The sequence below is a fragment of the Maniola hyperantus genome, chromosome 10 (genome assembly GCF_902806685.2).
Source record: "Maniola hyperantus chromosome 10, iAphHyp1.2, whole genome shotgun sequence".
Classification (NCBI taxonomy): Eukaryota; Metazoa; Arthropoda; class Insecta; order Lepidoptera; family Nymphalidae; genus Maniola; species Maniola hyperantus.
The window spans coordinates 13,356,957-13,369,943 of NC_048545.1; the positions used below are offsets into that span (position 1 = coordinate 13,356,957).

The window sequence follows — 12,987 nt, forward strand, 5'->3', positions numbered from 1 at the left end:
GATTTTGATCTTTTGTTGGCTATTTTAGCTTGTCTTAACATATTATCTCTTGAAGTGGTTGACTGGTTTCACATTTAGATACTTGTTGGTCGCCAGCAACGGGCATGTGTTTATCCAACTTTGATACAGTTTTCTAACGGGTACTTGATCAATGCTGGTGTACCGCAAGGTGGTGTGTTGTCTCCTCTCCTTCTTTCAATTTTCAAAAGGACGGCAAAAACTTTGAAAAAGGACCATAGACGGGTTCGAAACTAGTCGTGAGTCCAGCCGTAAGGTATTTGTTTTTACTTTTCAACAGATCAGGTCAGCTTTACCTTTAACTGACTAAGGCTTTACTTTACTATAAGGGATAAGATCCGATATAAGGAGTTCCGCAGGAGAACCAAGGTCACTGACATAGCCCAAACTACTAGCAAGCTGAAGTGGCAGTGGACAGTACTCATACCTGTCGTAGAGGCGATGGCCGTTGGTGACTGAATGTCCTGATCTCGTCCTACGCTTGCTTAAACTTGGTCTCTACGACCGCGTTTAAGCAAGCGTAGTGTGAGACGCCTTCCAGCACGATCGACGATATAAAGAGGCTGGTGGGAAGTGGCTGGATGAGGAAGGCTAAGGACCGGGTGTGGTGGCTCTCTTTAGGGAAGGCCTATGTCCAACAGTGGATGTCTACAGGCTGATGATGATGAATAACTATAATATAAAAGAATAAGGTTCTCAAATGAGCGTTTTACTTGTTTTCAGAATACCGTGTGCCGGGCACTGCGGCACCGGGCGGCGAGTGCGCGTTCACATACCGCTCGGAAGCAAAGAAGCGCGGCGACTTCAACTCGCCCCGCTACCCCTCCAACTACCCGTCGCACACCAACTGCACCTACACGCTGGTGGCCACGCCCAACGAGCAGGTCACCGTCGTGTTCGACCACTTCAAGGTGCGCGCTGACTCGTGGAACGCCACTGCTGGCTTGTACGGGTAAGTTCTAAGCTAACCTATGCTTTCTTGTAAGAATTAAGACCCAAACTATTTTTTGTGGGTGATGAAAATCATCCTGATAAGAAAGAGAAGCTCAGATCTCAGACCTGGGCGCGTTTGGAACCCTCGTATCTTTAGTTTTAAATTCGCGTAAAAATTATCACCAGTATATCTTACAAATCCAACAACCGACCATCGAAAAGTGTAATTTATTACCTTAAGTAGCCTTATGCCTACGACTTCGTCCGCGTGGACTACACAAATTTTAAACCCCTATTTTACTCCCTTAGGGGTTGAATATTCAAAAATCCTTTCTTAGTGGATGTCTACGTCATAATAGCTATCTGCAGTCCGATCCGACCAGTAGTTTGAGCTGTGCGTTGATAGATCAGTCAGTCAGTCAGTCGGTCAGTCACCTTTCCTTTTATGTATTTAGATTTTGAAATTTGAATAAATTATTTGACTATTTGATCATTTGACAATGCGAGTAGGTATGTTTTTCTAAACGAATCCATCGTTTTCTCTATTCCAGTGGCGCGACATGCATGGAAGACTGGGTGGAGGCGTGGTGGACGGGCCGCGAGGGCAGCCGCGTCCCGCTGGGCCGCTGGTGCGGACTCGCCACGCCCGGCCCGCTGCAGTCGCCACGCGGAGCCCTAGGCCTCCTCATTGCATTGCACACCGACTATGAATCAGTTGCCTCCGGGTTTAAGGCACGATATGTGTTCGAGGTTAGTAGTCTTAATCTGGAAGTATACTAGCGTGTATAAGTCCCACGAATTGCTATTGCGCTGGAAACATGTCTCATTAACATCGAAAAGACGTCATTTTGACGTCATTTGACTTATATTTCAGTAAAAATATACCATCTGCTCGAAACTTCAGTCTAGTTCTGACATCACTAAAATGGCGGCCACGCGCATTAGCAATTTGCAGGACTTTTAACCAGTCAAATGCGAGTTAGATTCGCACACGAAGGGTTCCGTAGTATCGTACAAGATATTATATAACACTTCAATTTGTTTTGTGACGTAACCTCAAAGTCACGGTTTTCGGATTCTTCCCTTTACTTGTTCTACAAGACATTGCTACCTTCCACATGATTCTAGATCAACAGGAAACTCTTTATAGGGTTTGATTCCATTGACTTGTCTTGACACGACAGACAGACAAACAGATAATGAAGTGATTCTATAAAGGTTTCTTTTTCGCTGGAGATACGGAACCCTAATTAATATTAACAAAGAATATAATGTATATGCGGTCGGTGGTCATCAAATATTTTGTCTCTCATTCTAGCCGGCGAAGTCAATATTCGGTGACTGCGGCGGTAATGTATCGGGCTCCTCGTGGGGCGCCGTGACGTCACCGCGGTACCCGCTGCCCTACGAGCCGCCGTCACGCGGCGCCGCCTCGCGCGTCTGCAACTGGTTCATCACAGCGCGCCCCGGGAAGCGAGTCCTCATCAACTTCGACCACTTCGCCGTCGAGGGACATCTCACGGGTACTTTTGTCTCTCTCGTTGTATCGGGCTCATCGTGGGGTGCGGTGACGTCACCACAGTACCCGCTGCCCTACGAGCCGCCGTCGCGCGGCGCCGCCTCGCGCGTCTGCAACTGGTTCATCACGGCGCGCCCCGGGAAGCGAGTCCTCATCAACTTTGACCATTTCGCCGTCGAAGGACATCTCACGGGTACTTATTTTTCCCTTCTCGGTCATGCTTCTTTATGCCGGAGGGCAACCCGGACGTCACTCGCGCTATCCCACACCGAAGCGGGGGCTGTGCAGGTGTGCGGGGCATCCCCGACCCTTGGACGATAGATCGTCCAAGCCCCGACCCGATTGCCATCTCGATGTGTGAGGGAGATACAGTTCGAGAGATTGAAAGAGAAAACTTGCTTTTTTTGTTACAGAGCGCGGATGTCCGGCGGCGGTGCTGCGGCTGTGGTACGAGAGCCCGGGCCCACCGCTCGAGCTGTGCGGAGAGAAGGCACCCTCCGACCGCTGGCAATACCTCTCCACATCTAACTCCATACGACTCTCGTGAGTATCTGCCGATACTGAGTAACGACTGCCCGACTTACACGAATTAAAACAACCTTCCCCCTGAACCTTTTAATTTGGTACAGAACCACATTGCATTTCTTCATGCCAACCATTTGTTTGCTCATTCGCATTTTTTCGTTTTCTCGTTCTCTCCTCATTTTAACAATCCAGAAATTATGAAATAAAAAGCCGTTAAATAATTCAGTCAGAGCGTCGGGCGCGATCCCAGGAGACGCGGGTTCGATTCCTGCCGGTCCGCAATTTTTGATATATTGTATTTAAAAAAATCCTTGAACTGTAGGTAAAACACTATAAAAATCATAAAAACAGTGTAATAATGTTTTTTAAATCATAGATGTATGTGAATAAAGTAGGTCAATATGTGACACATTTGATTTCAGAATCAGAATTTTAAGATATGAGCGTAGATAAAAAAAAATTATGGTACTATACATAGGCCTCATATTTTGTCATGTTATATGAATTGTTATAAAACACGGTGTACGCACCAGTGGCACGTGTGAAACGTTTCCAGGTTTATAATAGCAGACAAGTCGGTGGGCGCGGGCGGGTGGCGCGCCATCTGGACGGAGGTGACGGTGGGTGGCACGGGCGACAACTGCCCGGCGGCGTGCGGCGGCGCGTGTCTGCCCGAGCGCGCCGCGTGCTCCAACCTGCAGCACTGCGCGGGCCAGCCCGCTGCCAAGCCCGACTACTGTTAGTATAGCCACGATACCAGCTAAGTACCATACACGTCTTCACACAATTCACAATCACCAAGCTCCCTATAGACTTACAGTTCGTTTTGCGTAAAAAGATCACTGATGTTGTACCTGCGCAGTAGAAATTTTTGATTGGTTTTGTGATACGAAGTGAGCGGCGACAGAAGGGGATATTATGTTCGGTTAATCATTAGTTCGTTCGGGAAATGAAGGATGAGGAAGATTGAGGACCGGGTATGATGGCGACTATTACAGAAGGTCTATCTTCAACAGTGGATGTCCATAAACTAACGATGTTGATGATTTTGATGTTCGTTCAGTCAATTATTAGGTTCACAGGCTGCAGATGAAAGTAGAACAACTACGTATAATACGCGACAGGTCAAGATAAAGAAGAAGAAGAAGGTCAATCGGGAGGCGGGTGGACGTCCCGCACATCCACACGTCACCCGCGCTATCCCACACCAGGTTAGTGCGGGGGCTGAGCAAGTGTGCGGGGCGTCACCACCCCGCTCGCCATCTCGACCTGTCGCCTACTATATACACGCTGAAATTTTGATGGTTGTTTTCCCGAAGCGAAATGATTTTGTCGTGGTATTACAATCGATTTATAAATATAAAAAAATGTCAAATTTACAATCGAGAAAAACAAAAATCGAATGAGACCTCGAACCAATAGTGATACCGCGTGCGTGCAGGCTAGTTTATGTCGTATCACTACGCGCGAGAGCTTATTTTGCTCTAAACTTTTTCACTTTAATGGCAGCGCGGTTCAAGTGGATGTACCTACATGCTATTCACGTTACTTCTAGGGCGTTACTATTGTTTCTCACACTTTCGAGTTTCGTTTCGACTTTTTTCAAAACAAAAACATTTTTATTTTTTAAGTTTAACTCAAAATTTCGGTAGTACTACTGAGGGCGAATCGTTCTGCCGCGGGAAGACAACCACTAAAGTTTCACCGTGTATGTATGTACTTGGGCGCAGATATAGCCTCGACCCGTCCACTATCGCCCAGCAGTCTTTTTGAACGTGAAACGAATTGTATAATGGTCTAATTTCAAATTTCATATCATCGTATGGTAAATATATACTTACCTATGATGATACGATGATTCATACTAATTTACAAAGCCCGATTACTGTTAGTATTAAACAGAACTTCATATTATCACGAGTTTAAAGACCACATTCCCATCACATTTAGGTACAAAGCTACAATAACAGAGAACATGCAAACATTTTAACACAAATCATCTCTAGACTTCAGGTAGCTAACCAGAAACATGTCTGCTAACGCATCTTGCTAAGGACATACTGGTTAAACAATTTATTTTGCAAGTAGCTTATGCTCGCGACTTCGTCCGCTTGGACACACAAATTTTAAACCCCTATTTTACCCCCTTAGGGGTTAAATTTTCAAAAATCCTTTTTTAGCAGATGTTTACCTCATAATAGCTATCTGCATGCCAAATTTCAGCCCGATACGGCCGGTAGTTTGAGCTGTGCGTTGAAAGATCAGTCAGTCAGTCAGTCACCTTTTCCTTTTATATATTTAGATTTGATAAATAATATGATGACTGTTTGTGTGCACAACCAGTGAGTTTACCTACACAGCTATTAGTCGTATGTCCATTACACTAACAGTTAAAACACAATATTAATAAAACGGCGGCTTTTTACTTTAACTTATTATACTAAATTTTTTATCCCAAATGTGCCTAGTCGAATGACTTCTTAACTTTACACAACAAAAATTACCCGTGACAAAAGTGTATTCGAATAATTATTATCATAAAAAATATACACGAGATGCATCTCTTAGCGGTGATTTGGCTTGTGCAAAATAATTATGAGTATTATCATTGTCACAGAATCATACAAACATAGCGCTGGGCATTTGCTAATACTAACTGCAGTAGGTAATAAATGCACAAAAACACTTGCACAATGCACCTGATTGAGAAAATGTATCTATAAAATTATATTATGGTTACGTGGTTTATCAAATAATAATTGTATACTGAATAGAAAAATATATAAAACTTAAAATATAAAGAAGTATTTTTTGGAATTTAAAATACGACCGTTACCTCCGATAACGTTAGGTTAGAATTATGTAATTTGTAAACCACTAATGTAAGTAGCATATGTCATGTGTGACTTTGTAAAGTTAAGGCGATTTAAACAATCAGTGATGTGATGTTGTCGATAAATGTTGTTAAAATTGATCATTTAAAAACGTACTTTACTGCTTTTGATTAAGAAAAATACCTTTTGTAAAAATAGACTTTTTCACTAAAAAGTTAAATTGGGCCCAAATTGGGACTCGATCCCGTGCTGAGTGCCAACTAGTTTTTTTCCTCTATTAAAGAATACTTTAGGAAATACTTATATTTTTTAATATTATTTTTCGAAGCTTATTTAATGACATAATTGCTTCTACTGATTGCTGTATTACGACTAATCTATTTAACATAATTGGTATACAAATCATTATTATAATTATTATATATTTTTATCTAATTAGAGTACAGTTTTCAAAATTACCATTTACCTATTGACTACATTGTTGTTCATATGTTGTTCTTAGCACTTTGCAATTTCACATACAATATTGTATCTACACAGTTGCATTTTGTTGTTGCAAAAATATATTAATAAAATAACTATTTTATAAAATGTAGATTTTCATGGAGTAAGCAGTACTATTTGTTCTTCAAAAGGCTATTATTTTTGTGTTTACCTCAAAATTGATTATTATAAAATAAAATGAAATTTTCCCTAGGTATATTTTAAGGGTGAAAAAGATTATTTTGAAAGGAATTCCAGATAATTCGTATATGCAAACGCTTCTTGCTGCTTACTCCTGCTTTGCTCTAAAAATAATTGTAAGATATTGTATTAAAACACTGTAGAACTGTTAAACGTAAAATTTAAACAACATAAATAACATTACAATCACTGTACTTTTACCTTCTCAGTATTGACGGTTCAATGCAATCTTTGTCTCAGAGGATATTCTTAATATGTTAAATGTTGGTAGGTGTTTAGAATCGATGACAATTTGAACTGTTGGTGAAAATAGCGCAATATATTGACGATGTTGCAAGAATGTGGATCTTTTTATTTACAAGCTATGTTCTCCTTTTATAAAACAACTTTTTAAATCTCTTCACTTAACATAAAATGTCATTCTACATCCATAAACTATGCTCCACCTAAATAGTTGTTTAAAATTCGTCTGATTTTTTTCTTATATACTGTGATGACTCAGGGGAGATGAAGAAAAAAAAACGTTCTTCGCACACGTTTTCTGATTAAATAGGCGTGAATTCCTTATGGGACGAAGTTGCATTGAGTCATCGCACTATGGGGCCCGTGGCACCGCGTCCAATGATAGAAATACTTGAATCAAATTGCATATTTTTATAACCGATTAAACTATTCATTATATTACGTGTAAATTTATTATAAAATATTTAAACTTTGTCGTGTTTAGCTTTAACTACTATAGATTTCATTTGAAACGAGTATTTCTATTTAAAAAACAAGTGTAGCAATGTTTTCCAGAGTGAAACGCAACTTGCGTGTTAAATTTTGGAAAGCATACCTACAGTACCCACATATTGCAAATTCAACCATCAGGGATGATCTTATTTTGAAAACTTATAACACCTAGCTTCAATCTCGGCAGCCAGCGCAGCGGGTGGTTGATTTTGTAATCTGCTTAGATTTCGTGCGTTTCCCCCAAAAAGCGAACGGTTCAAGACAGTTTTGGTGTGAACGTACCGGAATCGGGGCTGTGTTGTGTATTGGGGCGGTCCCCGGGCTGACGCGGCGGTGTGCGCAGGCGGTGCGGCGTCGGGCCAGGCCGCGCCGCGCGCCGTGCTCGCCGTCCTCTCGCTTGTGCTCGCCGCCCCGCACTGACCGGGCGCTGCACACGTGAGTCTATATATTCCTTCACCCCCACCCTTCACCACGCTTCCACACGTCTTCGCCACTGCCTTGCACGTATAGCCTAGCTAGTCTGTCATTTCTGCTCGGCTTTTCACCTGCTTTTTCTTGTACCTAGTCATCATGTATCCAAAGCCCCATTTAGGTCAACAAAATCCAAATAATATTTACTATTACTTAGGTATAGTAATTAACAATGAATCGTTTTACCTAACTACATAAATTAAGTTAAAGTACCAAACATTTTTGGTCCTTCGAACCCAATCCATATTATTATCGATACAAAAGTGAGTTTAAGAGGTCGCCTCCACATCACCCCTTATAGCGACTCCCAGACAAACCATCTAACCTAATTAACCACAACCTCAACTAGTCCAACCAACCAGAAACAGGTTAGGTAACCATTCTACAACCTACAGCACGACACACCGTGTCTATTGAGAAGCGCCTTTGGCAAGAGCCAAACGAATAATGAATCGTAAATCGTTTCGCAGAGCTTGTTTGGTTTTATAGTCTCACAACAACGGGGACGATGACGTAATTTTCAATGAGCAAACTGTTTACAACTAAAATACGGCACTGCCATCATATTTATTAGAAAACTTTATAACATATTTAAGTAGGTAGTTACAGTACGCGGCAGAAAGTAATGTACATCGACCTTTAGAAGGAGATAGCAGATTTGTAGAGCGTTGTCTCTGTCGTTGAGACCGACAAAACGTCATATAGGTACATATGAGTGACAGAGACAACGCTCTACAAAGCCGAAGTGTCATTCTAAAGGCCGACGTACATGACTTTCTGCCGCGCGTCTGTATAGGCATATTATACGATCATTAGCATTATCATTCTTTCAAGTGGATTGCTTTTGCCGCAAGATATCATCAACCACTTTGCATCACGTGCACTGTGCAGCTTCCTCTAATATAGACGATAAATTATGCATGTATTAAAAACACTAAATTAAATACAATAATTAAATTTTAAAAATAAAATAATATTTACGAGAATAATCCTGAATTATAGTAAATACCTACAAATCAAATCAATCAAAAGATAACTGTTTATAGTTCAATGAATCCTTCCTTATAAATAGAGCCTTATTCGCAATATTCTTTGAAAAAGAATTCAGGCTTATTTTTCTGACATATTGGAATGATAAAATAAATTGGTACTATTCCTATTTTAAAATCTTCAGGTATTCCTATAGAAAGATATTACTACCGAATAGAACTTGTTTAATAGTTGGTAAAGGTGTAATGGGTTTGAAAAGGTGGTTCTATATGGACCAAAATCAATGAACGCCAAGCATAGAAATCTTCCGTACGCTTTATAACGAACGCCGGAACGAAATCTTAACCATGGCGGGTGGTGCATATCTATTACTACTTACTCTACCGAACGCGTCTTCAATTCCGCACGATTGTAATGCATGATTTATGCTAACATGTGGCCGGCGCGGACCGTGTTAAGTACAAGGCGCGGACGAGGCACGGATTCAAAACATCACGATCATTTTATATGAAGCAGTTCATGCTTCACCGTACCTCGTACGTGGCATGGCTCGTGCCACCCACGAGTTAGCTTAAATCGTCCCTAATTCCGTACTTGTCACTTTGAATCAATGGCAACAGCCTGTGTCGCATGACACCCATGACACTGGACACACATTACGAACTAATCATGAGTCTGTTGCCAGCTAAGCTAATTACATAACTTAATTGGTTGAAGTTACGTGTTTAAAAAAGTGAGTTTACTTCTAACAATTATTGTCATACGAAAATAGGGGCTCTATTTACGTACGACAATAATTGTTAGAAATGCGGTTTCTATGTTTTGTCGTTCACCCACCAAACACGTCAAATAAATCTAAAGACCCAGCTCTTATTAACCGACTTCAAAAAAAGGAGGAGGTTCTCAATTCGTCGGAATTTTTTTTTTTTTTTTTTTTTTTTTTTTTTTTTTATTTTTTATGTATGTTCCCCGATTACTCAAAAACGCTTGGACCGATTTTGAAAATTCTTTTTTTGTTTGAAAGGGTATACTTCAAAGTTGGTCCCATTTCAATTTGGTGAAGATCTGATGAACATCTTCGAAGATAGATACTGGAACTCCTCAACGGATAAGAGTAAATTGCTCGCGATCAGTGTAATAGCTTAGTAAACAGTAGATTTTTAACCAGTCATAGCATAATTCCATGGGGCCACTAAAAATTGTGAAATAAAAAATTTTTACAAAAAAAATAAAAACCGACTTCGTTACATAAACACTAAAAATTGAAAAATAATTTAATTTATTACCGAATATATTATGTATACAAGAGTTAATATAGTTCCATAATAATATTTTTTGGGGTCGGTGCCAATGAGGTGCCATTGTGGAGTCCCATAAAAATATGAAGTCTAGACGATTCGCGCAGCTAAAGCTAATTGGCACCGGCACCACCACCACCATAAGAGACTGCACCAGCCACCAGGCATTTCAACTCGATGCCGAATGAAAGAGAGAATTACCAAAAATTTACCGTCTGATATCACATTTAGTAGGTAGGTGGTATACTAATTTCTCTCTGGGATTTGGGCTCCCGAAATATTATTTTCTTGAATTACCTAGGTAGGTACTTACTAATATAAAATTTATAATTATAAAATAATTTACTAGGATGATGATAATTCTGTGCCTCGGACGGGGCAAGAAGCTCTCATATCTACTCTTTCTTGATCGATACGTTTTAATATTTGGCCGCCAGCCGATAACAAGTATAGCGACAAATAATCGCATCAGTTTCGTAATCTGCGCACGGGAAAGAGGTATTGCCATCCACGCAGGCGAGAGCGTGTCGCCGAGCAGCGGTGCCAGCAACGCCGTGTGGTGGGTGGCGGGCTGCACGGGCGGCGGCGTGCTAAGCCTGGCCGCGTGCTGGCGCCGACGCAGACGCGCGCCGCGCCGCCCACCGCCGCCGCCCCGCCCGCCCCCGCGCCCGCTGGCCGCCCGCCTGGCCGCGCCACCTGACACCGTGTGAATACAGACACCAATACAACACTTTTCATTTAACCATGTGTTTTATTTTACTGCCTTCACTTTGAAAAAAAAATCTTCGTAGGCACCACGGGTTATTCCGTTTATAGGGTGGATATTCGGAAACGCTAGTTCATATATCCCCCCAGACGCGACTCGGTTGATAGTCGGATTTCATACATCATTTTTCTCCTGATTTTCTGCTGCAGTGCAGCTGTGTAATCATTTATAGAAAGTTCGAAGCTGAAACAGTTTTTGATTAATTTACCTATAATTCACAATTTATTAATAATGTTGGACAGATTTTATAATACTGTTGGACAGATTGGACATGTTGCAGAATTTATGAAATAACATTATGAATTTTACAATATGCCTACAAAAAAAAATTATAAGTTTAGGTATGATCACTGTTGAACTTGGGGTAGAGTTAGAAGAAAAATCAGAAGTAAAGTCAGATTCCCCCCCCCCCCCGTTTAGTAGGGATAGATAAACTCGCGTTTCTGAATATCCACCCTAAGGGGGAATTTTTTCTTTAAATAAATTCAGATTTAAGTTAAAATCGGTAGACCATGGGGGTAATTTCGTTTATCTCCCTAAAAATTCCCCTAGGGCGGAAACTCCCGACGAAACGAATTTCAAAAATATCACAATATAGCATATTGACTTTTATCTCCACCTCGTAAAACACAAACTTGCCCAAATGAAAAAGTCGCCGGGATGTGCGGGAATTCCCGCGACTTCATGGGAATTTTATTTTTCTCGGTAGATGTTTTACGTGGTGGAGATAGAAGTCAATATGCTATGCAAAATTTTAGAAATTTGCTTCCATTCCCTTTTAATGCAAATTGAGCCTAACGGGTCTTATAATAACAACTACTACTACTAAGAATTTAGGTTTGGGTATTGAAGGAAACAAGCACATAATAAGGCAAACACAGTTTTGCAAATTTATTCCACATATTAAACTGATACAATATTGATACAAGTCAGAGTTCTAACAGTATGGACATGCTATGTGGTCGAAATACAAAAAAGTTTAGTAGTACAGCGATAATGATAAACATTGCAGAAATCCTGAACTTTTACAATAACTACTTCTTCACACTAATGTATTTTAAAGGGAAATATGTAATAAGAATAAAGCAAAAAACTAAAGCAGGAACACAGTTGGGAAATGTTATCGATATTACAGGTGTTTTGATTTTAGCCGTAACCGGGAGAGTCGTCGAGTTCATCAATTCATTTCATTCAGCTCATTAACTTCATCTCAGTAACCTACGTTGTAAGTATGTCAAAAACAACAGTCAAACTCCTTATAATATAATAATTACTGCTAAAGTACACATCACATCGCAAAATGCGTTCGCAGGAATAAAATATAATGAATAACATGTATTAAAAAAAACAGACAGTCGACGGGTCGGCGACCCCACGCGCGGCCCCAACAGGCAACCGCCGCCGCCCCGCCCGCCCCCGCGCCCGCTGGCCGCCCGCCTGGCCGCGCCACCTGACACCGTGTGAATACAGACACCAATACAACACTTTTCATTTAACCATGTGTTTTATTTTACTGCCTTCACTTTGAAAAAAAAAATCTTCGTAGGCACCACGGGTTATTCCGTTTATAGGGTGGATATTCGGAAACGCTAGTTCATATATCCCCCCAGACGCGACTCGGTTGATAGTCGGATTTCATACATCATTTTTCTCCTGATTTTCTGCTGCAGTGCAGCTGTGTAATCATTTATAGAAAGTTCGAAGCTGAAACAGTTTTTGATTAATTTACCTATAATTCACAATTTATTAATAATGTTGGACAGATTTTATAATACTGTTGGACAGATTGGACATGTTGCAGAATTTATGAAATAACATTATGAATTTTACAATATGCCTACAAAAAAAAATTATAAGTTTAGGTATGATCACTGTTGAACTTGGGGTAGAGTTAGAAGAAAAATCAGAAGTAAAGTCAGATTCCCCCCCCCCCCCGTTTAGTAGGGATAGATAAACTCGCGTTTCTGAATATCCACCCTAAGGGGGAATTTTTTCTTTAAATAAATTCAGATTTAAGTTAAAATCGGTAGACCATGGGGGTAATTTCGTTTATCTCCCTAAAAATTCCCCTAGGGCGGAAACTCCCGACGAAACGAATTTCAAAAATATCACAATATAGCATATTGACTTTTATCTCCACCTCGTAAAACACAAACTTGCCCAAATGAAAAAGTCGCCGGGATGTGCGGGAATTCCCGCGACTTCATGGGAATT

General features: G+C 40.8%; 1 protein-coding gene across 3 annotated transcripts in view; it reads left to right on the top strand.

Annotated features, from left to right (window-relative positions):
- Window positions 1-10,749, top strand: part of LOC117985841 (cubilin) — a 77,535-nt gene extending 66,786 nt beyond the window's left edge. For 2 of the 3 annotated variants that reach the window (XM_034972629.2, XM_069501523.1), the window contains 6 exons: window positions 742-970; window positions 1,503-1,701; window positions 2,270-2,474; window positions 2,884-3,013; window positions 3,552-3,733; window positions 10,524-10,749. In XM_034972629.2, coding sequence (XP_034828520.2) covers window positions 742-970; window positions 1,503-1,701; window positions 2,270-2,474; window positions 2,884-3,013; window positions 3,552-3,733; window positions 10,524-10,717 — 1,139 coding nt within the window. In that variant the 3' untranslated portion in view covers window positions 10,718-10,749. Of the gene's footprint in view, window positions 1-741; window positions 971-1,502; window positions 1,702-2,269; window positions 2,475-2,883; window positions 3,014-3,551; window positions 3,734-7,591; window positions 7,684-10,523 lie in introns of all 3 variants that reach the window. The other variant, XM_069501525.1, reaches the window with a different exon arrangement.
- Window positions 10,750-12,987: the final 2,238 nt, after the last annotated feature.